This window comes from Trachemys scripta, chromosome 1 (genome assembly GCF_013100865.1).
Source record: "Trachemys scripta elegans isolate TJP31775 chromosome 1, CAS_Tse_1.0, whole genome shotgun sequence".
NCBI lineage: Eukaryota > Metazoa > Chordata > Testudines > Emydidae > Trachemys > Trachemys scripta.
In genome coordinates this window covers 226,685,260-226,712,247 of record NC_048298.1, presented here as the reverse complement: position 1 = coordinate 226,712,247, position 26,988 = coordinate 226,685,260, and the positions used below count along the sequence as shown (strand labels likewise).

Below are 26,988 nucleotides of genomic sequence, written 5' to 3'. Positions count from 1 at the left end.
GGGGGGAGAGAGGGGGAGAAGAGAGGAAGAAAACATGACCTTTTAAAGAGAAGGGTAGCGAAGCAACATCCATACTCCCCTGTTCTCTCCAACACACTCTGTCTTTGCCTCTTTACGTCTGTTTTTTGTATTTCTCACCCTTCTGTGGTTGTTTTTTTTTCCCCCTTCGGTTTCCTTTTCCCAGTCTCCATGGGATCATACCTCACTTACTGTGAAAAGCCATAGTGAAGTGAATTACTTGTAACATTTGAATTTTACTATTTAGCTTGAGGACTAAGCGTGAAGCTTACTAGAACTGCATCAGTTCCATACTCTGCTACTAGAGTCCTAAATGATATTAAAAACAACGAGGAGTCCTTGTGGTACCTTGGAGACTAAAATTTATTTGGGCATAAGCTTTCGTAGGCTAGAACCCACTTCATCAGATGCATAGAGTGGAAAATACAGGCGCAGGTATAAATACATGAAAAGATGTGATTTGCTTTACCAAGTGTAAGGTCAGTCTAACAAGACAATTCAATTGACAGCAGGATACCAAGGGAGGAAAAATAACTTTTGAAATGGTAATGAGAGTGGCCCAGTTCTTTCAAACAGTTGACAAGAAGGTGTGAGTAACAGTAGGGGGAAATCAGATGTCAGAATCATAACATTCAAAAACCAGTAGGAGAACACTTCAGTCTCCCTGGTCACTCAATAACAGACCTGAAAGTGGCAATTCTTCAACAAAATTTCAAAAAGAGACTCCAAAGTGAAACTGCAGAACTGGAATTCATTTGCAAACTGGACACCATCAGATTAGGCCTGAATAAATACTTGGAGTGCTTGGGTCGTTACAAAACCTAAACCTAATTTCCCCCAATACTAATTTTTGAGTTATTTAAAACTGCAAGTGTTTCTAAACCCTGTTGATGTTTGTAAGGCTCTTTTCAGAAACTGACTTTAAAGCGGAAATGACTGAAACCCACCACATTCGCTAACTTTTGCCTTTTAATAACCAAGGCTCTGATACTACAATAAGATCCTCATAGGTGGATGACAAAGATGCAGGGGAGCCTCACCAAATGGGATTCCAGGCTGACAAAGAAGTCTTCCCATACAGAACTCAATGTAAGAGCAAGATTTTCAGGTACAAAGATTTCAGACACGAGTGTAATCCTTAAAGTTTGTTACCCCTTTGAAAAAGTCACCTCTCACTCATATGGTTGCAAAAATAGCCTTCCAAATATGAAATGAACGTAAGCTGAAGCAAAGCTGTCTTATTAAGAAGAGAGCTCTAATACCTTGGCTGCTGCCCACTGCTTTCCCAAGCTACAGCAGACTTTTTACTACTGCTATCCAGTTAACAGAGCAGGATCTAAAAACAGTATCAGTATACGAAGCACAACATGCTCCCCTTTCCACTAGCTGGCATGGGAGGCTTTCCCAACTGGAGGTTGGGGCCAATGTCCAGGGGCAATATTCTGTATCTGGCTTTGACTAGTAGTTTTAGTTGTCTAGGCACTGGGTTTCTACTAAAACTGTTTAAGTTCTATGCATGAGGTAGATATGGACAAGAGAGGAAAACAGCGAAGTAAGGCAAGACAAGAGAGCAAAAGACTGTCATAAGAGCGTGGAGGCAAAAGAAAAACCTGAAAATGTTGTAGGGAAAACAAGCCATGTTCTATAGTGGTTTAAAAAAAAAAAAAAAAAAAAAAAAAAAGATGGGAGTGAAGTCAAGGGAAAAAAGGTATGACAAAATGTAAGAGATATGGCATGTTTAAAACATTTTAAAAATGCATTCAATAGAAAGGCAAATGACAGTGTTATTAAATACATGATAGATCAGTTTTATTCCTTTAATTGGTAGGGGGTGCCAGCACAGGTACACAAGAGTACACTGCATCAGGGTGCGAGCCTCCCAGCCTGGGTTCGCAGACTCATGCTAGAAGGGCTCACAATAGCCCTCTAAAAAGAGCTATGCAGCCATGGCAGCTTGGGCTCTCAACCCCACCGCCCTGTTTTCAGAGCCCAAGCTCCAGCCTGAGATGCACAGCGATTCTTAAAGGGCTAGCTGAAGTCTGTGGACCCAGGCTGGGAGGCTCACTCCCAGATGCAGTGTAGACATACCCTTACACACTTGACAAGAGGATTAGTTCTTGAGATTCAGAGCGTCAGGTAAATTTTTTAAGCCCTGGTGATACAAGCTGTTTTGTCACCAATTTTCACACTTGGCTCAAATTTAAGGGAGAAGGGGACAAATATTTTGAAATACATCTAAGAGCATATGTCTGAAGTAAACGTGAATGACCTGTTACTGTTTATAGCTTTTTCCACATACCTGTATATCTCCCAGTACTGGCAAACACTCTACCAAAGGTGATTTCCCCACATGTTAAAGGAAAAACTAGAATGTAGTAAGAGAGAATATTCTATTTGTCTAATTACAAAATATTATATTTAAGAAACTTCAACAATCTAATTAAAACATTAGTAAACAAAGACAAAGCCATCATCTTAACAGTTTGATAATGACAAGTAAGCCAGAATCACTTTGCTTTGGAAGTCAGGCTTATACTACCAATGAAAGCCTATTATTTAGACTGCTAATAGCAACAGTAGTTCTTTCAGTCGCACTTGGCATCAAACTTGGCTTCTGCTGGGGGAGAGGGGAGCGCGGGGGCAGGGTTTAATCTAAATGGCAGCCTCCACCACCGAGAAACAACAGATCATTCACCCAACGGAGATATTGAAACAATAACAGGAATTTCTAAACAGTGCTTTGAAAATTCTACATAACACACACAGGATATATCCACTTGCTAAGTTGCACAGGTGTGACCAGTGTTGCACGCACATAAGACATCACCACGTGGCCATTACTCCATCTAGTCAGCACTTAGTCTAACAGAGAAGTTTTAAAAGCCGATCTACAAAAAAAATAAAATAAAGCCCATATGCCTTTCGTCCTTCCAATGCCACATGTGGCACTTCTCCTTCAGAAGTACAATTGAGGATGATCCAGGAACAGTAAGAATAAGACCTGAGCTGACAGTTTTCCTGGACTGTTTTAAAGTTTAATTTCTTGTTGCCCTTTAGAGCTAGAAACAGGAGCAACACACAATTGGGGAGTTTTTCCCCTTTCGAATAGGACCCAGAATTCACTTCTAGTTCTACAAGGTACATGAAAACTGTGGCGTTAAGACAATTTATATATCTTGATGAGATAATATAGGTTATTTTTAGACACACCTTAGAAGGTCTTTTTATTTCTCTCCCTTGGAGCTATATACACAGTTTCGTGCACTGAGGCACCTGGCTATACACACCCAGAAGGTTAAGAGAAATAATCCCAATAAGTTTTTTAGAACTCTACAATATTCCTAAAATAGTTCCTATGTTCTTTATGGTTGTACAGAATAGACAGTGTGGTATAAATAGGTTTCTCATTGCCACTCAAGAATAATGCAACTATCAAAAAACTCATGCCAACAAAATCTTCATGCCACACCACCTTTACACAGTGATCCATGTTCTCTCTTGCCTCCTCTCATATCACACATACCTGACTGAAAAACTATTTTGGACAGGGAGATAATACAACGTATCCTTCCTCTGAAAAATAGTTCCTAGTAGAAAAATAAGAAACATTAAGGAAAAGATTATCAATTCCTTTTCTATTCCAGTTAGATTTTTTCTTAGCTTTTTCATTTTTAATTAAAGGTCTATTTGGACCCCCATCTCCCACCTCCTAGGCTCTATTAGCCCAGAAAACCTCTCAGCAACACCATCAGTGCACCCGAAGAAGAGCTCTACCAAAGCTCAAAAGCTTGTCTCACCAACAGAAGTTGGCCCAAGAAAAGACATTACAACACCGCACCTTGTCTCTAATATTGGAAAGTAAAGACACAAGGTGGGTGAGATATAGTATCTTTTATTAGAGCAACTTCTGTTGGCGAAAGACACAAGCGGTCTTTCCATTGTTCCTTACAACAGTTGTCTTATTCTTATCTGCTTCTTGTGGCCTTCAAGTTGCTGGTTAGCTAGTCCCATCCAGTCAGCATCTATCCTCCATAGTCTGTTTTACTAGAGAGATCTTGTTGTCCTTAAAGTACTGCACAGGATCTTTTCAGGGGGAATAAGGCAGAACGCCACATTTATTAGTAATACATGTATTCATTAACACTGTATTATATGCATATAATATATTACACTTACACTCACACACACACACACAAACCCATTCCGTCTTGTTGTTATCAATTAGTTGCTCCCCTTAACTTCACTGGCCAGGTGAGTTAGATGGGGGAGGGGGTGGAGCCGGGCTTCTGCCGATTTGGATCGATGCTCCCATGTTGACAAGACGAGACCCGGGGTTCTCTGCAAGACACCTCACTTTTATAGCAGCTTTTCTCTTATGCAAATCTATACCAGATTCAAACTTTGTATCTGTGTCCATTGGTTCTTTGTGCTGCTTTCTTTTGAGTGTTGTCCCAATGCTGCAAAGAGGGTGTTTCCAAAAGAAGGTGCTTGCTTCTAACCCCCGAGGCCGTCGGTATGTCTGCTTGTCTTTAATGAGCCCACTTGACACGTTTTATTGTCCTTGGGTCTGGCTCCCAGCCCCTCTCCAACAGTTGAGGCTGTCTGGAGGTGCTGCCTTCCATGCCTTGCTCATCCACACCTCATTCATTCAACAGGGCAATTGATTAAGAGTGGGGGGGGAGGAGAGAGCTCTTGTTCTACTGCTAGCAAAAAGAATTTTTTTTTCTATTTTATTTTATTCTTAGGGGCTATAATATTATACCAAGGGCAATGCAAAGTTTCTAAATGAGGCTTTGATACAAAGTTCCATGAAAACAGAGGTTACACGTGGGTAGACCCACCACAAGGTTATATGAAGAGGCACAATGTAAAGTCATATGAAAATTATCAGAGATTGATCTACAATCTACACCTGGCTAGTAAATCACACACTTGTCTGATTTGCTTTGCCCTACACAGACCAAGAATCCACTGTAGATAAAAAAGAAATCAGAAAGCTGGTTTGTCTTAAGCACTGTTTGAGATCCGTGTCAACAAGACATACAGAAAGCAGAAATATATTTAATGTTATAAGAAAATGTAAAAATGAATCTACTTTAATATTATTTCATATACATTTCTCTAACAATTCATTATGTGTTTCTTTACCAGCTGTCAAGTTGTACTAAAAAACTGGCAGCCTATATCCCCTGACATGCTAGCCAACTCAAGTTACAACCATGGGGATGCCCCACACACCTGAGTTATAAGCAACACCCAGCTTATTACCTGAGTTAACTTTACAGATAAGACAAGCCCATAAAATAATAGTTAGCAGTAAAGACATATGGAGAAAGCATGTAACTACTTTCAGATTCCAGGTTCTCGTTTGCTAACCTGGCAATTAATAAAAGCCAAGCCAGATGAGGAGATCATCAAGCTCAGTACTCCAGAAAGCCATTATTACAGTTACTGTCTAAGCGGGAAGAGGCTGGATTTTCATAGGTGTACTGCTCCCACTGACTTCAATTGGAATTGTGAGAGCTAATACTTCTGAAGGGGAAAAAAAAAGTCTAGATTTTAAGTTGAAAACTTCAAATAACTTGATAAATATTCAGTATCTGGTGTCGTTAGTTTAGAACATCATTAATTTTGGTTTCAAATAATTTGAGCCAGGGGATATAGTGCACTAGAAACTATCTATCTATTTCTGACATGTTCTTTGGACTTCACTATTCAATCTCCTGGTCAGCTATGAACACACATTTTGTTTAGGTAAGGGTCAGTGGGAGAAAGTTCACTTAATAGTGAACAACGGGAGAACAACAGATGTATTAAACGACTAGTCATATTGAAATGAGATATAGAAGATGTATAAATAAGACTTCAAAATATTTATGAAGAGAACTTTGGCCTTGTAATGATCCAAGATGGCATCTACAATAACACTGATTAAGCTGGTAGTGAGAGAGACAAGGAAAGAGAATAAGGGCTGGTCCACACTAAGCCCCCAGTTCAAACTAAGATACGCAACTTCAGCTACATGAATAACGTAGCTGAAGTCGAAGTTTCTTAGTTCGAACTTAAAGGTACTTACCGTGGGTCCACACGCAGCAGGCAGGCTCCCCCGTCGACTCCGCCTACTTCTCTCGCGGAGCAGGATTACCAGCGTTGAGCACTTCCGGGATCGATTTATCGCGTCTAGACAAGACGCCATAAATCGATCCCAGAAGATCGACTGCTTGCCACCGAACCAGCAGGTAAGTATAGACGTACCATTAGATATAGCTACCAATAAAACTTTGCACATCTTTACTGAAAAGGTTTCAGCAGTTTACCTTCAAGAACAGAAAGGTTTCAGTTTTAGGATAACAACGGAATTTGTGCAGGTGATTTTATGTTCCTTGAAAGCTAACAAGAGAACATGCCACATTACACTGGCTTTGAACCCTTGGCAGTCATTACCCTGAAACAGAATTAGGGCACTTTCAACTAGGCTCCGTGCTGTATCATCCACACTGACATCACTCATACCTTTCCAAACTTCACTAATTTATATTGGACCTTCTGTTCTGTACATGCCTGAAGTCCTATGGCATGGAAAAAGAATGGCTACACATGACCCATTTTAAACTAATTATTTGTTCCATAGTTATGTTTATATGGGCTATTTTAATGCAGTGGCACAAACTTCACACCAGGCCAGAGCAAAAAAGAGTTAATGATCTCCACAGAGAATGGGATTTAATTGACTTCAATCCACAATACTTGCCAGAGTTGTCAAGCTTGAAGTAACAGCCCATACAGCTATAGTAAATTATCAGCAGATAACAAAAGATATAGAACAAGGCAGGCCTCAGAAGCGTTGTTCTACCCAGAGGAAAGACATCCCCCCTCCTTCTTTCAAGGCTCAGAGGACAATACACTAGGCTACCTGCAATCCTCAAGCCCTGCAATGGGACATGGGACTGCTTGCAACCCTTTGGTTCTCTGCTAACTACTTTTTCTAGATAATCTGTCCAACTTGCATTTTGCTGTGATGCTAGGAGTACCTTTCCCAGACCGGAAAAAGAGCTCTGTATGGCTTGAACGCTTGTCTCTCTCACCAACAGAAGTTGGTCCAGTAAAAGATATTACCTCACTAACCTTGTCTCTCTAATATGCTGGTGCAGTCACTACTATTACACTGCATACAAGACTCCATAAAGCAATGATCCCCAAACTGTGGTATGCTTTTCCGCTCCCCCCCCCCCCGAGGAGGCACAGAGGAACTTTCAGGTCAGCCCCCACAGGGTGTGGGGAGGGAGTGCCACCCAGCCCTGCTCTGTCCCTTGCCCCAGCTCCTGGGGGGTGGGAGAGTGAAAAAGTTTGTGAGTCCCTGCCATAAAGCCATTCTACAATTGTTTCATGTACAGGAGACAAAGGATGTCAACAAAAGTCCAGCACATTAAATAAGTGTGATCTCTCACCTTAAAAAGGTGATACTTTTTTCTAAGTATCAGAGGGGTAGCCGTGTTAGTCTGAATCTGTAAAAAGCAACAGAGGATCCTGTGGCACCTTTGAGACTAACAGAAGTATTGGGAGCATAAGCTTTCGTGGGTAAGAACCTCACTTCTTCAGATGCATCTTACCCACGAAAGCTTATGCTCCCAATACTTCTGTTAGTCTCAAAGGTGCCACAGGACCCTCTGTTGCTTTTTTCTAACTGACATGATTTTCATTATATCAAATAAACCAATATAAAAGCCCTAGAATTGGATTATTCCACTCAATAGCCAGTCCAGTCCAGCATGCACTGAGAAAGAAACAAAGCCAGACAGGATCTACTAGGTGAAGAACTTAAGCTATTTCAAGGACCCATCCATACACAGGATTTTTTTTTTTAAATTGGAAAAAAAATTCACTGATTTTTTTATAGAGAGATGTAGATTTTTTTTTTTTTTTTTTTTGCTGGCATTAAACTGAGAACAGAGCCAGTGTAATGCCAGCAAAAACATAGCTAAATTTAAAAAGACCAAATCAATATATTACTTTTCTAACAAAAGGTTGGGAGTAATGTCTGATAATAGTTGGAGACAACAACTCTGACTATTCTTCAACAGATTGCAGATGAAACAAGAGGAAACAAAGGACTGATTTTCCCATTTAGCATCTGGACATCACAAACGGTACCTCTGTTCTCGGTTACTCTTATGTTTCAGGTAAGACAAAATATTGTTTTGACAACTTTAGATGTAATTGTTTTCTTGTCATGAAAAGATTTACCTTTTATTTACTGAAAATTAAGTTCCTTAATATTAGGAATTCCTCTTACTATAGCTCATTAAAGAGTTAACCATTACATGGATTCCCACAACAGGCAAAAGTACTTACTGCAGTTATAATTCATCCAATTGAAAAACAACCTAAAATTAAATTCAAGATCATAAGACCATTTTGTTGATAATGTTCTCCAGCAATCACAAAAGGGTGAGAATATTAACAAAGAGACAATATCAAACAAATCACATGAGCAGACAAATTTGTAATCTCCCAATTCACAGAGGAAAAACAAACAGTTGAAACAAAAAAAACAAAAACAAAAAATCCAACAGCAAGGACATTACGCATTTGGCCAGAAAGAAAAGTCACCACTTTCAACTGCAAATTTCCACTATTCTCTTGTAGCTGGCACTGCATGTTTGCGACCTATAATTTTTCTGCAGAATACTTAGCTCAAAATTTGAGCTCAGGTATGAAATATATGCAACTTGGCCATTTAAAAGCATCCATGTTCTTGCTTTAAGAAATAAAAAGCATCTTAGATATCATTCACGACACTGTTACTTATTAACTTAGCTAAAAGTTGTTGTTTTTTTATTTTTTATTTTTTTTGCAGGTAGCAATGCAAACTATTGGGAGGGAGAAGAGGAGATTTACTCTACCAATAGCCGACGTGAGTCCAGTCATCTCACAGAATTACACATACAAGGTTTTTCCAATGAATGCAATGTGAAAATACCAACCCACTAAAAGTTGCATACTAGTAGTGAATCTGGTTTTGCTATACTTTAGATGGAAAATATTGGAGACAGAATCTCATCAGATTGCTGGCTCCTGAGGACAAAGTCTGTCTCGTTTATCTAAGCAAAGGAACAGCTAAATTCTAGGCTCAACTCTGCCATTCAGTCACTCTCTGCATAATCTTGGAAAAGGTCATTTGACTATGCCATTCCCTCAGTTTCCTCATCTGTAACTGAAGGATAATACTGACTGACCTACTTCAATGCCATTTTGAGATTCAATTCTTATGTATTACTTTGAAAATGCAAAGTACTGAAAAAAAATATACATATTTGATTGACTGACCATTCCATCCCAAATACATGCTTTACTGACCCGAACCTCTACATACCACCACTAATTACAACGTGGATTTGAAAGCTAGAAACTATATCTTTATTTTCCATGGCTTTATCATGAGTGCATATGTTTTGGTTTTCAGTCAAACATCACAGATAAGAGTTATATATTCCATTTTCACAATAAATATCTGAACAAGGTACAATTTTTTCCACAGGTCAAAAACAGTACAAAGATTCAAGACAAACTTATCAGACAACTCCTTGTAGGAAGCTTTTTAACAACGGGGGTGGCGGAGAACACACACACGATTTAAGTCTCTACAAATAATCCAAGCAGAATTGCCAAGAAATTCATCTGCAAATTTAAATTAGTTGCTCCTACTCTTCAAAGTGTAAGTAACTTAATTTGATCAGATTTTCCTTAACCACAGTTTTTCTTCCATGTTATAGCAATCAGCTATAGATAGAGTAAACAACAGACTAAAAATATTTACAGTACTTTTTAAGATCACAGAGTACTACATAACATAATTAAACATGAATCAGTGAATAAGACATTAAAAAGCAAAAACATATACTTCAGCTTGGTTTTAAACAGAATATAGACTACACTGAAATTAAAACTGCTTTTATTGCTTCTTTGAGATCAGTTCTCAGGGCAGCATGCTCAGAAACTGCATGCCATTTTCAACAGCATAGTTAGATTCTTCAGTTTGTTACCAATTGACATTTAAAAACATTGCTGATGTGCACACCAAATGCCATGATACAAAATACTGTCATAAAAAACCACAAGCAAAGTGCTTACCTGTAAATCTGTCTTCAGCCATTTGGAATCAAACCTAATTTGAGCAGCCAGACAAAAAGGTTCAGAAGACATTTTCAGTCTCCAGCCCTCTCCAGGCTGGCAGAGTGGCCAGACCTGTCAGTGCGGGGGGAGAAAAAAAAAAAATCTAGTAGATAAAACAAGCTATGCAAAGTTATTCTTGGTAATACCAGAAGAATTCCCATTTCTTCTAAGGTTGTATTCATATGAATATGAATCTCCCTATTTCACATGGGAGCTGCCACCCTGACAATGCATAAAGGGGGAGGAAAGAAAAAGTACCACCACCACTGTTCAGGCCACAAACCTTCCCCTCCCGGTGATGGTGAAAACATCCTTTCTGATGCAGCAAAGGACACCCTCAGAGGCCTGGGCTGCTGCCTCTGCCCCTCACACCCGTAAATGGTGCATGAAATAAATAATTGATCCAGATTACGCAAGCAGCAGACAAACCCAAAGCTATTACCATTTTTACACACACACACAGATGGAGGGGGGAAACCTTCTATGATGCTCATCTCCAAAAGCAGCATCCTCTTCCCCTCGTCTCGTCACCTTCAAGCCCAGTCAAGGCCCGTTGTCACCACCCCCTACGTTGCTGCTCTAATTTGTACTGGAATACGGTCTGCGGGGCGAGGATCTGACCCCAGCACCAGTTAGTAAATGCCGTGCACCTCGAAACCCAGTTAGCTAGAAACGCTGCCCGGGCGCCCCAGGCTTCTGTGCAGCAGCTGCACCACCGCCACCATGGCTCTGCCGGTCCGTCCGTCCGTCCGTCCCCTCAAACGCCCCGGGCCACCTTCCCTCTCCCGTCCTCCATTAAACCCCCCGGGCCGGGCCTGTCCACCTTTCCTCCCCCCACCCACTACAACGCTCCCCTGCCGCCACTAACAGCTGCATAAACAGGCGCCCAAGCAGGACGGGGCTCGGGCCAGCCCCAGCACAGAGAACGGGACCTGCTCCGGCCGGCGGGGGGGGGAAGGGGGGGTTCAGCTCGCCCACCAGAGATCCCCTCCCCCCGCGCTCAACAGCGGAGACCCACAGCCCCAGGGCGAGGATAGGGACGGGTCCAATTTCTCCCCCGCGGCAACGAGGGGCGCCCAGGCCCGTCACCCGCGTCTCTCCCCCGCGCGGACCGGCGCGCGGGCTGCACCTACCCTCGGGGCCGTCCCCTCGCGCAGCAACTACCGTCCTCAGCTCGGGCTATTCTTCTAATCCGACTCCTCGCCCCTCCCCCACCCAATCCCCCTACGGCAACACCGGAAGCAGGAGGAGCCTGGCCCTCCGCGACCAATCCCGCGGCCGGCAGCCGGAGCCCGTCCACCAATCAGCGTGTAGACAGGAGGCGGGACATCCTGTCTCGAACCGGGCGGAGCCATAGAGCGGGAGGGGAGAAGGGGCTTGGCACTGGCTGCGCGAGGGGCGGGGCTGTAGGGGGAAAGGTAGTTGCTGTAGCTCCTCCCACCCCCCGCTCGGCGTGGGCCCCACCGTAAAGCCGCTTAGGCGCTAAACAGCCTAGTAGGGCGCCGGGGGCAGAGCGGGGGCGCCGAGTTACAGCCCCTGGGACCTGCCGTGTGACGTGCGCTGGGGGCGGGGGCGTAACGGGTTCCCAGTGCGAAAGGGAGCCTGGTGGCTCTGGGCCTCTGGTTGGCAGCACAGCGGCTCCAAGGCCTCCCTGCCCTGGCTCCGACGTGTCCTGTGGCTCCTAGGTGCAGCCAGGGGGCTCCACGCGCTGCCCCATCCACGGGCTCCATAGCGCCCATTGCCTGGGACCCGTGGGCAATGGGAGCTGCAGGGCGGTGCCTGCGGGTGCGAGCAGCTAAGCGGAGCCTCCCTGGCTGCCCCTGTGCCTAGGGACCGCAGGGACACACCGGCCGCTTCCAGGAGCTACGTGAGGTGAGCTGAGCCCGCGACCTCTCCTGTACCCAAACTCCCTTCCGGAGATGGCACCCCAGACCCCTCTCTCACCCAAACTCCCTCCCAGAGCCCCCAGCCCCCTCCTGCACTCCCAACCCCTTGGCCCCTGCCCCCTCCTGTGTCCCAAACCCTCATCCCCGGCCCCACAGCAGAGCCCGCATCCTGAGCTAGAGCCCTCACCACCCCAACCCCTGCCTCAACTGCGAGCCCCCTCCCACATGCCAAACCCCTCATTTCTGACCCCACCACTGAGCCTGGATCCCCTGCCCATACCCCCCCACACACACACACCCCAAACCCCTGCCTCAGCCTGGAGCCCCCTCCCACACTCTGAACCGAGAGATAGGGCACCGCTCTTGAAAGGGGTAGGGGCAGTAGCGTAGCTAGTGGGGTGCAGGGGAGGCAGCTGCTTCCCCGCAGCACATTTTCTAAAAGCGGGGCCCACGCTCCACTCTGAAGCTTGGTCTGCCGGGTCGGCGCTGGGCTCCTGCAGGCAAGGGAGGGCAGCACACCTGGAGGAGCCATGGGGAGGGGGCAGCACAGCTGGAGGAGCGAGGGGGGGGGTGCAGCATAGCGGCCCGCAACTCTTTCTCCCCCTCCCCCCCCGCTGCAGCCAACTTTGATGCGGACAGTTTGGCGGCCGGGCCCCTTGGAGCGCTCTGCGGTGCAAAGGCAGCAGCAGAGCCTGTGCATGGTGGAGGGGCAGACAACACAGCTCTGCGCTGCTCATGGCAAGCTCCGCGCACAGCCCGCTGCGAGGGCGGCTCGGTGCCCGCCCCGCCTCCTGCACTGACTGGGTCCCGGGGCACCCCGGGGGCAGGGAGAGTCTCCCCCACCTCCTCGTGGCAGCCACAGTGGGCGGACCCGTGGCCGGTCACTCCCAGCAGGAGCCTCGGCACTGCCCTCAGCTCACCGGAATAAAACTCCCCACAGCCAGGCTCCGCCAGCAGCCCCAGGCAGGGCAGCGCCCCCGAGCTGAGCGGGCAAGCCTGGCAGCAGCTCGCTCGGACCACACCTGGCGGAGCTCGCTGCCTTCTGCCCCCACCCCGCAAGGGGTAGAGCCAGTGCTGAGCCTGGGCTGGTGCTGCACTCGGCGAGGCCCTCCGAGGCAGTGACAGCGTGAGGGGCACTGTGGGAACTCAATTTGCAGCTAGCCTACTTCCCCCCTCCCCTATACCACCCCCCCAACATGTGGGTTTGGAGACCGGAACTGAGTGGGGAGATGCCCCGGTGTCCCGCTACGCAAGAGCCGCTTGCACAAGTGGGTGGGACAACACAAAAAGCGGCTCCCCCCTCACCCACACGAACACCACGATGGCTCTGTGCTCCCGGAACAGGGCCCTGAACGGGATTCTCTGCCTGTCTCCATCCATCGCCAGGCGGCGTCTCGCAGCTCCCCCGGCTCCTGGCCACTGAGCCGCGCGTGATCTCGGCTACCGATTTGCCATGTGATCGGGGCTGCTGGGAGATTCGCCATGGTGGGGTTTGCTCTCTGCTGCTGGCTGGGCTGGGCCTAGCGGCCGGGCCCCGGAAAAAAGCAGCGGAAGGGCAGGCAGCGGACTCCCAGGCTCTCCCGGTCCCTGGGGCAGCTCCAGCCCCCTCTGCACAGAGAGCCCCGGGGACCCCAGCCCACTCCCATCCCTGGTAACCTCTCCCCAAGCTCCATACCCCGTGTCCCTGCCTTTCCTTCCCCTTTACCTCCCCTCGTGCCCCCGTCCTCTGCCACCCTCCCTACATCCTCCGCTCCACCTCCCCTCAAGTCAAACCCCCTGTCCCCCTCCCTCTACATCCCTCCCTTCCACCTCCCCTCAAACCCCCTGTCCTCTGCCAGCTTCCCTCTACAGCCACGGGGGGGAGGCAGCGGCGCGGCCGGAGGAGTGAGTCGGGGTGCAGCATGGCCACAGTGGCTAGAGGAGCCAGCCAAGGGGGGGGCACGGCGTGGCCGGAGGAGCCGGGGGCGTGGTCAGAGGAGGTGCCAAGGGGGGGCGCCTTTTTTATGTTTGCTCCCCCCTGCTCTTAGAACTTGGCTACGCCACTGGACAGGGGTGTTCGGTTTTCTGTGATTAGAAAGTTGGCAACCCTAGTAATATCTGGTAAGGTATTTTTAAATAGTCAGTAGGGGTAGTCATGGCAAGAGCAGGTTAGTGACGGACCTTGCGAACGGCTGTCCTGGCTCAGACCAGTTATCCTGCTGTGACAGTGGCCAGAGCCCAAAGCAACTAGCAATCAGACAGTAGGGACACCCTGATCAGCTTGACTAATAGCCATTGATGGCCCTATCCTGCATGAATTTATCTAAGCCTTTTTTGAACTTTCACAACATCCCCTGCTAGCAAATTCCACAGGTTGACTGTGTGTTGTATGACCATATACATCCCTATGGTTGTTTTAAACTTGCTGCCTATTTATTTCATTGGGTGACTCCTGATTTTTGAGTTATGTGAATGGGTAAATAACACTTTCTTATTCACATTCTCCATACCATTCACGATTTTATAGACCTCTCTCTCATATTCCCTTTTAGTCATCTCTTTTCTAAATTATCATCCCAGTGTTTTTAATCTTGCCTAATATGGAAGCTATTCCATATCCCACATAATTTTTCCCCTTCTCTGTACTTTTTCCAATTCTAATATCTTTTTTGAGATGGGGTCACCAGAACTACAAACAGTATTCAAGGTATGGGTTTACCATGGATTTACACAGGGGCATTATGATATTTTCTGTTTTATTATCTAGCCCTTTCCTAATGGTTTCTAACATTGTTAGCTTTTTGGACTACCACTGCACCTTGGGCAGGTATTACAGAACTATCCATTAAAACTCCAACATCTCCTTGAGTGGCAACAGCTAATTTAGACCCCATCATTTTGTATGTAGTTGGGATTACATTTTCCAACGTGCATTACTTTGCAATAATCAACACTGAATTTCATTTGCCATTTTGTCATCAAGTCACCCACTTTAGTGAGATCCCTTTGTAACTCTTCACGGTTAGTTTTGGACTTAACTATGTCGAGTAATTTTACAATTGTCCGTAAAATTTGCCACCTCATTGTTTACTCCCTTTACCCGATCATTTATGATTATGTTGAACAGCATAGGTCCCCGTGCAGAGCCTTGAGAGACCCCACTATTTACTGCTCTCCATTGTGAAAACCCTTTATTCCAGTAGTTCTCAACCTCCGGCCTATGGGCTGCTTGCAGCTCTTTCGGCATGCAGCTGCAGCCCATGTGACATCCTCAGGGCCATACAGATAGCACTGGATGCAGCCCACAATGGTAAATAGGAATAAAGCAGTGAATCTCAACCTACCTTTAGTCTGTTACTGATCTATGAGAGGAACTCCTATTCCATGACTGTTTACTTTGCTTAAGAGCCTTTGTTGAGGGACCTTGTCAAAGGCTCTCTGAAAGTCCAGTACACTATGTTGACTTGTGTCAAGGCTGCTTCCCCACTCTGAACTTTAGGGTACAAATGTGGGGGCCTGCATGAAAACTTCTAAGCTTAACTACCAGCTTAGATCTGGTCCCCTGCCACTACTCTCGATGCTAATTCCCTTCCCTGGGTAGCCTTGAGAGACTCTTCACCAATTCCCAGGTGAATACAGATCCAACCCCTTGGATCTAAAAACAAGGAAAAATCAATCAGGTTCTTAAAAAGCAGGCTTTTAATTAAAGAAAAAGGTAAAAATCATCTCTGTAAAATCAGGATGGAAAATAACTTTACAGGGTAATCAAACTTAAAGAGCCCAGAGGACCCCCCTATAGCCTTAGGTTCAAAGTTACAGCAAACAGAGGTAAACACCCTAGTAAAAGGTACATTTACAAGTTGAGAAAATAAAGATAAAAACTAACACGTCTTGCCTGGCTGTTTACTTACAAGTTTGAAATATGAGAGACTTGTTCAGAAAGATTTGGAGAACCTGGATTGATGTCTGGTCCCTCTTAGTCCCAAGAGCGAACAACCCCCAAAACAAAGAGCACAAACAACAGCCTTCCCCCCACCAAGATTTGAAAGTATCTTGTCCCCTTATTGGTCCTTTGGGTCAGGTGTCAGCCAGGTTACCTGAGCTTCTTAACCCTTTACAGGTAAAAGGATTTTGGAGTCTCTGGCCAGGAGGGATTTTATAGTACTGTACACAGGAGAGCTGTTACCCTTCCCTTTATAGTTATGACAACTTGTCCACATGCTTGTTGACTCCCTCAAAATATAATAATAGAGTTGTAAAGGGAAATCATGCCTCAAAGGCATGTTAACTCTTCCCCAACTTATTGTGTTCATTTATGTGTCTGATGATTTTGTTTTTTCCTGTAGTTTCAACCAATTTGCTTGGTACTGAAGTTAGGCTTACCAGCCTGTAATTACTGGGATTGCCTCTGGAGCCTTTTTTTTTTTTTTTTGGTTATATTCGTTACCCTCAAGTCATCTGGTACAGAGGCTGATTTAAGTGACAGGTTAGATATCCCAGTAGTTCTGCAATTTCATATTAGAGAGCTAAATTTAATTACATTATGGTCGCTATTACCGAGCAATTCAGCTAGATTCACCTCTTGGACCAGATCTTGTGCTCTCTTTAGGACTAAATCAAGAATTGCCTTTCCCCTTGTGGACTCCAGGACAAACTGATTCTTGGAGCAGTCCTTTGTGGTGTCAAGAAATTTATCTCTGCAACCTTTCCTGAGGTGATATACCCGGTTAATGTGAGGGTAGTCAAAATCCCCCATTGTTGTGTTTTCACCTTTGCAACCTCAATAAATCTCCCTAATTATTTCACATTTCATGGAAAATTAGCAAGAAGAGGTTGGTTTGAAACAGGGATTTGAAGTAGAAAACTGAGGTAACCAGATGCCCAGGAAGAAGGAGGTTATTCTGAAGAGGGATGCTGAGAAAGAAAGCCTTGCACCATTTTGCATGAGTTGGAGGAGACAAAAGGAGCATGGAGGCAAGTAGAAGAAGCAGAGTGTCTATGTGAGAGGGGGGAAAAAAACCCACACATTTAATTGTCAGTTTAGCACAGATTTAGTTAAATCAGTGCAAGTGCTTTGTGCGAACATGCTTGGTTTGGCTTAAGAGTATCTATACAGGGGTTTATGCCAGTTTAACTAAATCAGCTTCTAAATCTCTGCAGTTTTCTCTTGTAGACAAGACCTTCACTGAGACATGATGGCTCACAGCAGGAGACAATTGCAACCAGGGACAGAGCTGTATATTGCCTCGAAGGTGGGAAAGAGAAGTTTTGGGGGAAGAGAAATAGAAGAAAATAAATGGTAGGAATATAGGAATAATTGGGACATAGGAGAAGGGGAATGGGAGTAGGATAGGGTGACAGGGAGAAGAGGGAGGAAAAGTGGGTCATGTCTTGGTTCTGGCTTTGATTTGTTTGTTTTAAAATACAACAGTACTCAGAACAATAAAGTAGAAAAGATCAAAGTTGGAATAAAAATCTGTTGCCCAGGTGTAGACGTGGTATCGGGAGAAGTAAAAGTATCCACTTACCTGTTTGCCAAAGAAGGAAAATAGAGGACGCTAGAGGTGGACTTGAGTGACCTCAGGCATAGAAGTATTGAGCTGCCAGTCAGAGGGGCATGGAGCCTGGGGACCTGAGTGAGAGCAGAACAAAGAAAAGATGGTCAGAACTATTGTGCTCCCAGTGGAATAAGACTTGTTCATGTCAGCCACACAAGCAATGCTTTGGAAGAAAAGGGCTGGACCAGAAAGAAGTGCACTACCAAGGATACCTGAAGTTGAGCAACAGTTTGTATGCGTTCAACAGTATTCTAGTCAGAGGCCTGTATTGACTAGGGAGAAGAGAGATTACAGTCAAATAGCTAAAAGGCAGTTAGGCAAAGGTAAGCAATAATTTAATTAACCTGCCAACCAATTTAAAGTAGCCTTTGTAATAAACTAAATCATAGGCTGATTACTTGCTGTTGCAAAAACACAGTATACTTGATTCTCCGCTGCCTTTTGCATCTTGGAGTCATTTGCAAACAGGTTGTAAAACACTTACCTTTCTGATTTGGTAGTTTTACATACACTTTGCACAGGTATAAACAATTACGCAAGCTGCAGGCCTGATTCTTCATTGCCCTGATCTTTCTCTAATACTTCTTAGACTTTTACAATTGCAAACTTAGCTGCTGCCTCTGCCAGAGCCAAGCAATTTAATTTGTAAACTAAACCTTGATTTACACACTATTTTAAAACACAATTGTTTAAAAACTGTAAACACATAGACTTTGTGTTGATTTAAACAATATATTTGAAAAATGCCTATAATATATCAAATCATCCTCCTGAATCTGCACTGGGTAATACCAAAGGTCTTAGGCTAAGTAAATAAAGTATATGGCACAGCTGAATATGTTAAGGAATATGAGACGCAAATGAATTTTCCAGAACTCATGGAAAGCTAAATATCCATTGCTTTGATATCAAAAAGATGAAATGTGTATAATTTGGAGAAGGCATGAAAAGCTTTTGGATAAAATCAGTCTTTTTGTATGTAAGTATAAGTCCTTTATCATTAATTCCCTTCATGTACATGCCCACTCCACTGCTCATGCGATATGCATAAAAACAGAATATACATCATTGTCTAAAAGACTTGTCTACAGAAATTACTAGATAGCTCTTTAAAAGTGAACAGGAAGTTGTCCAAAAGTGTGCCATTTTCTTGAACATTGCTTACACAATCACTAAACATGATTTGGGTTTTGAAATGTGCTGCAACTTGGAGGCTAAAAATGGCCTAAATCTTGGATCAAACTATATTAATATCAATGGAGTAAAAGATTTTATAGAGGCAATTGCAAAGTCCCTTAGAGAAATTTCTCAAAAATATATATTCAGAGCTAGAGTCAAAGTTGGTAAACTTTAGAAAGCAAAGTTAGGTTCCTAAATACATATGTATGTACCAGAGCTGCTCAGAACTTTCGAAAATCAGTCACCTCCATTTAGGTGACTATGTATAATTTAAAAGCCTAATTTTAGGCACCTAGTATTGAAAATTTTGGCTTAGGTTTATTCCTATGATGGCTAATGGATCCACTGACAGTTATGTAGCTGAACAATAGTTGTACATCAGGATGGGAAATTTCATATACTCTGTTGACAAGGTAGACTTGGAACAGAGGACAACTGATGGTATCATTTGGAACAAAGACAGGTTTAAGAGTTAAAGGGACCAAGACAGAAGACAAAGTTGGTTGGTGACATTTAGTTGGTACAGAAGTCAACATAGTTCAATCAAATGTTGTACAAGCCATGATTAGACAAGATACTACAGAGTGTCTACACCACAACTTTATTCTTTTTATTCTGGCTCTCCAAATTGTCCTTCAATTAGAAAGTTTGAATTTATTTTTAAAGACATTTTCTAGTTTCATGGATCAAATAGCAACTTGAAGGTCTAGCTCAGGGTTAGGCAACCTATGGCACGTGTGCCAAAGGCGGCACACGAGCTGATTTTCAGTGGCAATCACACTGCCTGGGTCCTGGCCACCGGTCCGGGGGGCTCTGCATTTTAATTTAATTTTAAATGAAGCTTCTTAAACATTTTTAAAACCTTCTTTACTTTACATACAACAATAGTTTAGTTATATATTATAGACTTATAGAAAGAGACCTTCCAGAAATGTTAAAATGTATTACTGGCACACAAAACCTTAAATTAGAGTGAATAAATGAAGACTCAGCACATCACTTCTGAAAGGTTGCCGACCCCTGGTCTAGCTGATACTCCTGAGACAACTGGATCAAGAGTATCCAACAGCTATGAGTGGTGCTTACTCAGACCAGAACCCTCAGGCTATGCTACACAAGCCTAACTAGCAATCCATCATGAGCTTGAGGGGTGACTAGAAACAAAATGTGGACACAGTCATAGTGAACATTCAACAGCACTAGTGTAGGACTAGTATAATCGTGGTCAGACCTGGATTTCAAACCAGATGGAGAATGTTTACTTAAATTTGAAACTCATTGTCTCAGTGCTGGCTCAATCTCAGAGTGACAGTGATTGTGGCACTTTGATTAATACTAAATCAAGAAGAAATTTTGATGTATGAGACCAATGAAAGTCAGACACGCTAAAAACAAGAGGGCCGCATTCTCAGGTCCACTAAGAAACGCTTGAAAAGAGCAAAGAGCAGTCTATAAATGGCTGGAGATGACAAGTGGAGAATTCTTCCTGTGCAGAGGACCTCTCTACTGGTCTAAGTCAGTTGGAGGCAGCCATATCACCCTCAGAAGAAAGAATGTATGTCAGGGGCATCCTTGGGGTGAAACATGGGTCGAACAGGGAAAAGAGGGGAGTGTGTCTGTTGCACCTGATCCTCCACTGGCTTAGGGACTTTAGGCTAGTGACATGAATTAAGGTTCCCTCTGTGCAGCCCTAACTTGTGCCATACTCAGGCAACTCTGAGGACACAGTGGAGAATCAGGGCCAAGAGAATACAAATATCCCCTGACACATTAGTCTAAAACAGAACAAACAACAGAATGCAGCAAAGTGCCTTTAGACAATTAATGCAACAATATTTTAGTTTACTTGAGAGAATGAGATCATAGCCTGAAAACTGAGACAACTATGTTTTCTTGTGTCCCAACCAAATCTGAAATCTTAGCTGCTGGTAGACAGGTGATCAGGGGGAAAAAACATTTTTTACAGCTAAAAAGGATCAAATACAAGCATGTGTTAACATATACAGTAGCATCTACTCCTATCCAGACATGTATCCACTCTAGATGTGCCTGTCAAGCCACTGTTAATTATTTTAAAGAGTTTAGGGAAGGGTCTAGAATAACAAAAATAGAATGTGGGACTCTCCTTTTCTCTCAAGAGTGATTATTAGTAATTATTCTGCCTGTGAAAGAGAGACAAAACCACTTCTGCAAGTGCGAAGCATAACTGTTCACTGCAGGACAATGCTTTGTATTTTCTTTCAAGAGCATTTTGTCATGGACTCTTGCACTGACTTTGTATGTATATTGCACTTTACCAAACAAGATCCCAGGCACAATGAACTTACAACAGGGCTTGAAAAATTCCCCTCTCTTGCCACCAGTGAGTAGAAAACTTTCATCCAGGAAGGCAGGGGATCAATATCATTGACTTACGTAGAATCAAAGCTTTCATTTAATGTAATAATAAGTTTCTAGGCCTTATGGCTGTGAAGTTAATCTTCCAAATGTGAGTTAAGTGTAAACTGGTGCATTGCTTTTTTCATTAGCATAAACATGGCCGCCGCTGATGATGCTCTTTATAACTGTGGTCATCAGTGATCCTAATTCAGATTCAGTGGCTTCAGGGTGGGTAAGCTATATATCACAGCAGAGGAGGGCACAGGAGCTATTCATAGTGGGCAGGACTCCAAAATGGAGTCTGGGAGAAGGATAAAAATTAAAGAGCAGAAACACCTGACTTGCAGCACTTAAAAAAAAGTTAGACTACAACTACAATTCTTCTAATCAATGCAATAAGTGTAGCTAGCTAGGTTCTATTCTCAGGGTATTTCTATACTAAAACTGGAAGATGTCGTTTCCAGCTGAAGTAGATATACCAATGATAGCTCTGATCAAGCTATCACACTTAAAAATAAGTGTAGCCACAGCAATATGAATGACAGGAGGAGCAGTCACCCAAATGTACCTATGGTTTCAGACAGGATCATTCTTGGGGTAGCTAGCCCTTCCCAGTACAGTTACCCACACAAAATTCTCAGTTACTCACACACTCTAGGGGGACCCACCTTTACCCTGTTCCTGGGGCTCAGGCATAACCCTGTCAATTTAAGTACCACCCTTACCCAATTCCTAGGTCTCAGGGTGTAATTTTCTGCAGGTTTGCAGAACCATTTACCAGTGAAAGAGCCTTACACAGTAATAGCCTTATCCTCTATTTATTGACAATGACCAAGCAGAATACACATGGAAAGCATACAATGCTATGCTCACCAATCCTGATCAGGCAGGCAAACTTTTCCTGTTGGCCAGGCAAGGTCAGTCTCATCTGGATTCTGGTTACTGCATGTCACGGTTGTGCAGAGGATTCTTAACAGCTCTGATCTTAGGCTGTGTCTTGGAGGTGAGTTCTTCTTCCAGGTCTTTCCTTCTTACTCTTCTGTAGCTTCTCTGCTGGTCTCCTTCTTGGACCCTAGTTTATGTAGTGAAACTTGAGTCCTGCTTAGCTATACCGTAACCAATTATTTTACTAACAAAATTCTCTAACCAATCATACCCCGCCACCTTAATTAATTTACACCTAGCAAAATTAATTATGTAACAGACAGTAACAAAGAACCAGACAGAGATCATACAGACAAACAGGAAAGTGGAGATCATAATGACAAAACAAGAAACAGGGATTTCACAACCACAACTATTGATAAGTGATTTCTTGCCAGACAGAATGCTATCAGACTAAGTTTCCTTTAACCATCTTAAGATCTGTTTCTTCATCTGGCGATAGTGAGTGCTATTAGGACAGGGTCTCCTTCTTGACAACCTGATATTATATTGTTTTAATGTCATTTAGATGCAATGTGAGGATGTGACTTCCTGCTTCTTAGCTAATGGCTGCTGCTCTTCTAATCTGGCTTCAGACAAAGGCTTTAGGCCTTACAGGAAAATGCCGTATCCTTACACTACTCACAGCACCACCACTACACTTCTGTTTTAGTGCACTAGCTCAATCAAAGCTAGAGTAGGTATGTCTCCTCAGGCTGGAAATTACACCTTCCAGTTCCAGTGAAGACAATAACCATACTCTGTAACTAAGGGTAAGTAAAATAAAACCTTGGATAGAATCTTGGCCCCACTGAAGTCAATGGCAAAACTCCTATTTACTCCTATAGGGTCAGGATTCCATCTCCATCTCCCCATTTTTAAAATGTTCCTTTGTCTTAGCCAGCTGCTGCCCACCTATCTGTCTTCCAGGGTCCCAGGCAGGTGTGTGTATCAAGATCAAAGAAGTCTGTTTTCCAGGATTTGTCTTGCTTTATGGAAAAAGCAAGTGTCAGGATCCCAACAAGAACAGTCAGGGCCAAGGGGAAAACCTGTGGCCAGGAGTAGCCAAAGAGTTCATAGTCAGTTCCAGGCCAGGGTCGATACCAAGTCAGGTTTCAGGGTCCAAGTCAGGAGAGACCAAATCAAGCCAAGCGTTCACAAGCATAGAACAGGAACAGTCCTGGCAGCTACAGAAGACTGTTGCTTGGACACTGCCTAGAATGCCCCTTGAGTTTATATACAGCAGGGAGCCAATCAGGCACTATTGGGGCTGCTGCCTGTCAAACGCTTAAGGTGAAACTTCCCACCGTCTGTGTCCACAGCAGTTTATGTGGAATGGAGAGTGGTTACAGCTACTGCTAGGTGGTAGCCTGGCGCTGTCAACTACCTGGAGCTCTACAAGACTGGGTTCTAGACCCATGGGGCCTTATAGCAAGTTCTTTTGCACTCCTAAACCAGGCCCCACTCTATCCAAGAAGGTCATTATTTTACCTTCTAAAACCAGTTTGGTTTGATCTCATCCTTCACTCCAGCCTCCAACTTCTTTAAATAATAGGAACTGTCTTGATTGTCTCCTCCAATCCTTTATGCATAATTATTAATTATCTTTGAGATGACCTTTATTCCCTCATTGACTTCCAATACAGCTTTGGCAATATACATTTGAGCATGCCCGGTAGGCAAACTTTTTGGACTAGTTTGTCCCATAACCACCAATGCAAGGTATTCATATAAACATTACATAAGAGTTCAGAAATGCAATACCTTATCAAATATCAAATATTCAGATAAAGCTATTTAGAATACCCTGGTCATCTGCAGGACCCATACTCTGCCTCCACCCTAAAAAGTCATAGCTAGGAAAGACAGGGTATGAGTGAGGAGACCAAAAGGAGTGAAGATAATGGGGAAAGAGAAGAAACGATTGGAGGTAAAACACTGATGGTAATGATATGATAATGATTGGGAGAGAGAGGCTTAAGTCTGGTCTAAACTACAAATGTAAGTCGACATATGTTGCCTTGCATCAACCCACTTGTGCATGTGTGTACACTCAAATTTGTCGCCAGCTAATACAAGCTCCCCATTAAGGCGATGCAATAACACCACGTCCTTGAACAGCATTGAGCTATGGTGAACCTAATGTGGTTGACACAGTGCGACTATAGATACCACATGACTTATGTTGACCCTAACATTGCTCAAGTAGCTGTCCCACAATGCCTCACAGTGACCTCCCTGGTCACAGTTGTGAACTCCATGGGTCATGGAGACCAGAAGCCACCACCCACTTTAAATACCCATATATTTTTGAAATGCCTTTTCCTGATCACCCAGCTTGACAAGCACGCCTGGAGTAGACAGGAGGTATTGGATCTCTTGGGCCTGTAGGGAGAAGAGGTAGAGCAGGCACAGCCACTGAGCAGTCATAGAAACATGGACATCTACAAGCAGATTTTATTGGGGATGCAGGCATAGAGATACAACAGGGATCAGCAGGAGTGCAGTGTGAAATTAAAGAAACCACAGCAGGCATACCAGAAAACCAGGAAGGCCAATAGTCAATCTGGTGCTAAGCTGCAGACCTGCCACTTTTACAACAAGCTGCATGCCATACGTGGTGGAGATTTCACCAGCACCTCACAGATCATGGTGGATACCTCGGAGGAGCCTGAGACACAGACCCCTACCATGAACAGTGAAGAGGATAAGAGTCATCAACCAGGATGGGATCCAGCTATGCCATGAGCCAGGATCTGTTTGAGACTCCATCACAATCTAGTTAGTCCTGGCTGCCAAGCCTGGTCAAGCCCAGTGCAGGGGAAGGGACTTTGGGTAAGTGTGTGAATGCATTTCCCATTATAATGTGCAAATGTACAGATGGTGCCCAACCTCAGTGTAGCAGGACACAGGGATTGACTTCTCACTAATTAACTTGAACTAGAAGAGGTGACAGTACAAGAAACAGAGCTGAGTTGTTATCTGCTTTTCATTTCCCTGTACAGTTAGCCAGGGGGAGGAGGGAGCATGTGGAGTAGTTTGTTTATCCCATGAATCCTCCTGAAAGATCTTGATGAAACTTTCAAGGAGATACTCTACAATCCTCTGCCGAAGATTTCTAGGGATGGCCGCCTTATTTCTTCCTCCAGGGTAGGACACTCCCACACCAGTCCATGATGACTTCAGCAGGCACCATTGCAGTAAACAGGCTAGCAGCATGCGGACCCAGGCAGGTTTGGGATGCCAGCAATAACTGTGCTGTCTGTGCCTTTGTTACCCTCAGGAGTGAGAGATCAGCTAAAATCACCGCCGCCGGTGGAAAATAAGCTAGTGCTCAGTATCGTTGCCCTGTGCGCATACCCATGGAAATAGAGGCTGAAATTTTACTGTTCCGTGCAACCAACGAATTCTCTCCTCATTCCCCCCCTCCACACACACACACACACACCCCACAATGGGCCATACTCACTGTGGTTGGGCTTGGAGAGCAGTGCTGTGCCTAGACGCTGCAAGGCTAAAGTGTCAATAAGCATGTCTTGTTGAAAACTTTAGGGGAGCAAGGGAAGGGAGTTTTGAAATGTAACTGTCACTCTCTGTTGTGACTATACTAGGACTGTCAATTAATAACAGTTAATTCACAAAAAATTAATCGCAATTAAAAAAATTAATCACGATTAATCACAGTTTATAGAATACGAATTGAAATTTATTAAATATTTTTGATGTTTTTCTACATTTTCAAATATATCTATTTCAATTACAACACAGAATACAAAGTGTACAGTACTCACTTTATATTATTTTTATCACAAATATTTGCACTGTAAAAATGATAAAAGAAATAGTATTTTTCAGTTCACCTCATACAAGTACTGTAGTGCAAATCTCTTTATCATGAAAGTGCAACTTACAAATGCATTTTTTTTGTTACATAACTGCACTCAAAAAACAAAACAATGTAAAACTTTAGAGCCAACAAGTCCGTTCATTCCTACTTCTTGTTCAACCAATCACTAAGAGAAACAAGTTTGTTTACATTTATGGGAGATAATGCTGCCCAATTCTTAATTACAATGTCACCTGACAGTGAGAAAAGGTGTTTGTATGACACTGTTGTAGCTGTCATCGCAAGATATTTACATGCCACAGAACCTCACCCACCCACCTCTGTAATAGTCTCAGAACCTTTAGCTGAGTTACTGAACTCCTCAAATCATGATTAAAAGAATTCCTGTTAGAGAGACTCCACTATTTTCTCTAGTTCAAACTACCAAGTGATATGTGCCCCACGCTGCAAAGGAAGGCAAAAAAACCCACAAACCCCAGAGTCTCTGCTAATCTGACCTAGGTGGAAAATTATTCCCAACCCCAAATGTGGCAATCAGTTAAACCCTGAGCATGTGGGCGGAACCCAGCAGCCAGACACCTGGGAAAGAATTCTCTGTAGTAACTCAGAGCCTTCCCCACCTACTGTCCTGTCTCCAAACGTTGGCAATATTTTCTAATAGCAGTTGCAGATGGATAAGGCTGGCGAGTCTGTCACACAGATTCTGTGACTTTCCGGGACCTCTGGGACTTCTGCAGCCTACTGGTGCGCCTGACCCCAGGGCCACCTGAGCAGCTTGGGTGGCCCCAGGGCCAGCCGCACCGGCCCTGCCACCAATAGCTGCCTACCCCAGCAGTCCCGGGCCACCCCCCCACCCAGAAGTGGCAGCAGTCCCAGGCCCCCTCACGAGCACCAGCAGGGGCCCCAGAGCACCCCTTCAGTACCAGCAGGCGCCACGGAGCATCCCATGTCGAACACCAGCAGGCTCCCCAGAGGCCCCCCACACACAAACACCAGCGGGCACCCCGGAGTACCCTTCCAGTACCAGCAGGTGTTTCAAAGCCCC

The 26,988-nt window shown here is 44.2% G+C and overlaps 1 protein-coding gene across 2 annotated transcripts in view; it reads right to left on the bottom strand.

Annotated features, from left to right (window-relative positions):
- Positions 1-11,404, bottom strand: part of HERC2 (HECT and RLD domain containing E3 ubiquitin protein ligase 2) — a 209,208-nt gene extending 197,804 nt beyond the window's left edge. For both annotated transcript variants that reach the window (XM_034757914.1, XM_034757915.1), the window contains exons 1-2: positions 11,325-11,404; positions 10,150-10,263 (exon numbers count right to left, since the gene is read on the bottom strand). In XM_034757914.1, coding sequence (XP_034613805.1) covers positions 10,150-10,221 — 72 coding nt within the window. In that variant the 5' untranslated portion in view covers positions 10,222-10,263; positions 11,325-11,404. The remainder of the gene's footprint in view (positions 1-10,149; positions 10,264-11,324) is intronic.
- Between the last annotated feature and the right edge of the window lie 15,584 nt (positions 11,405-26,988).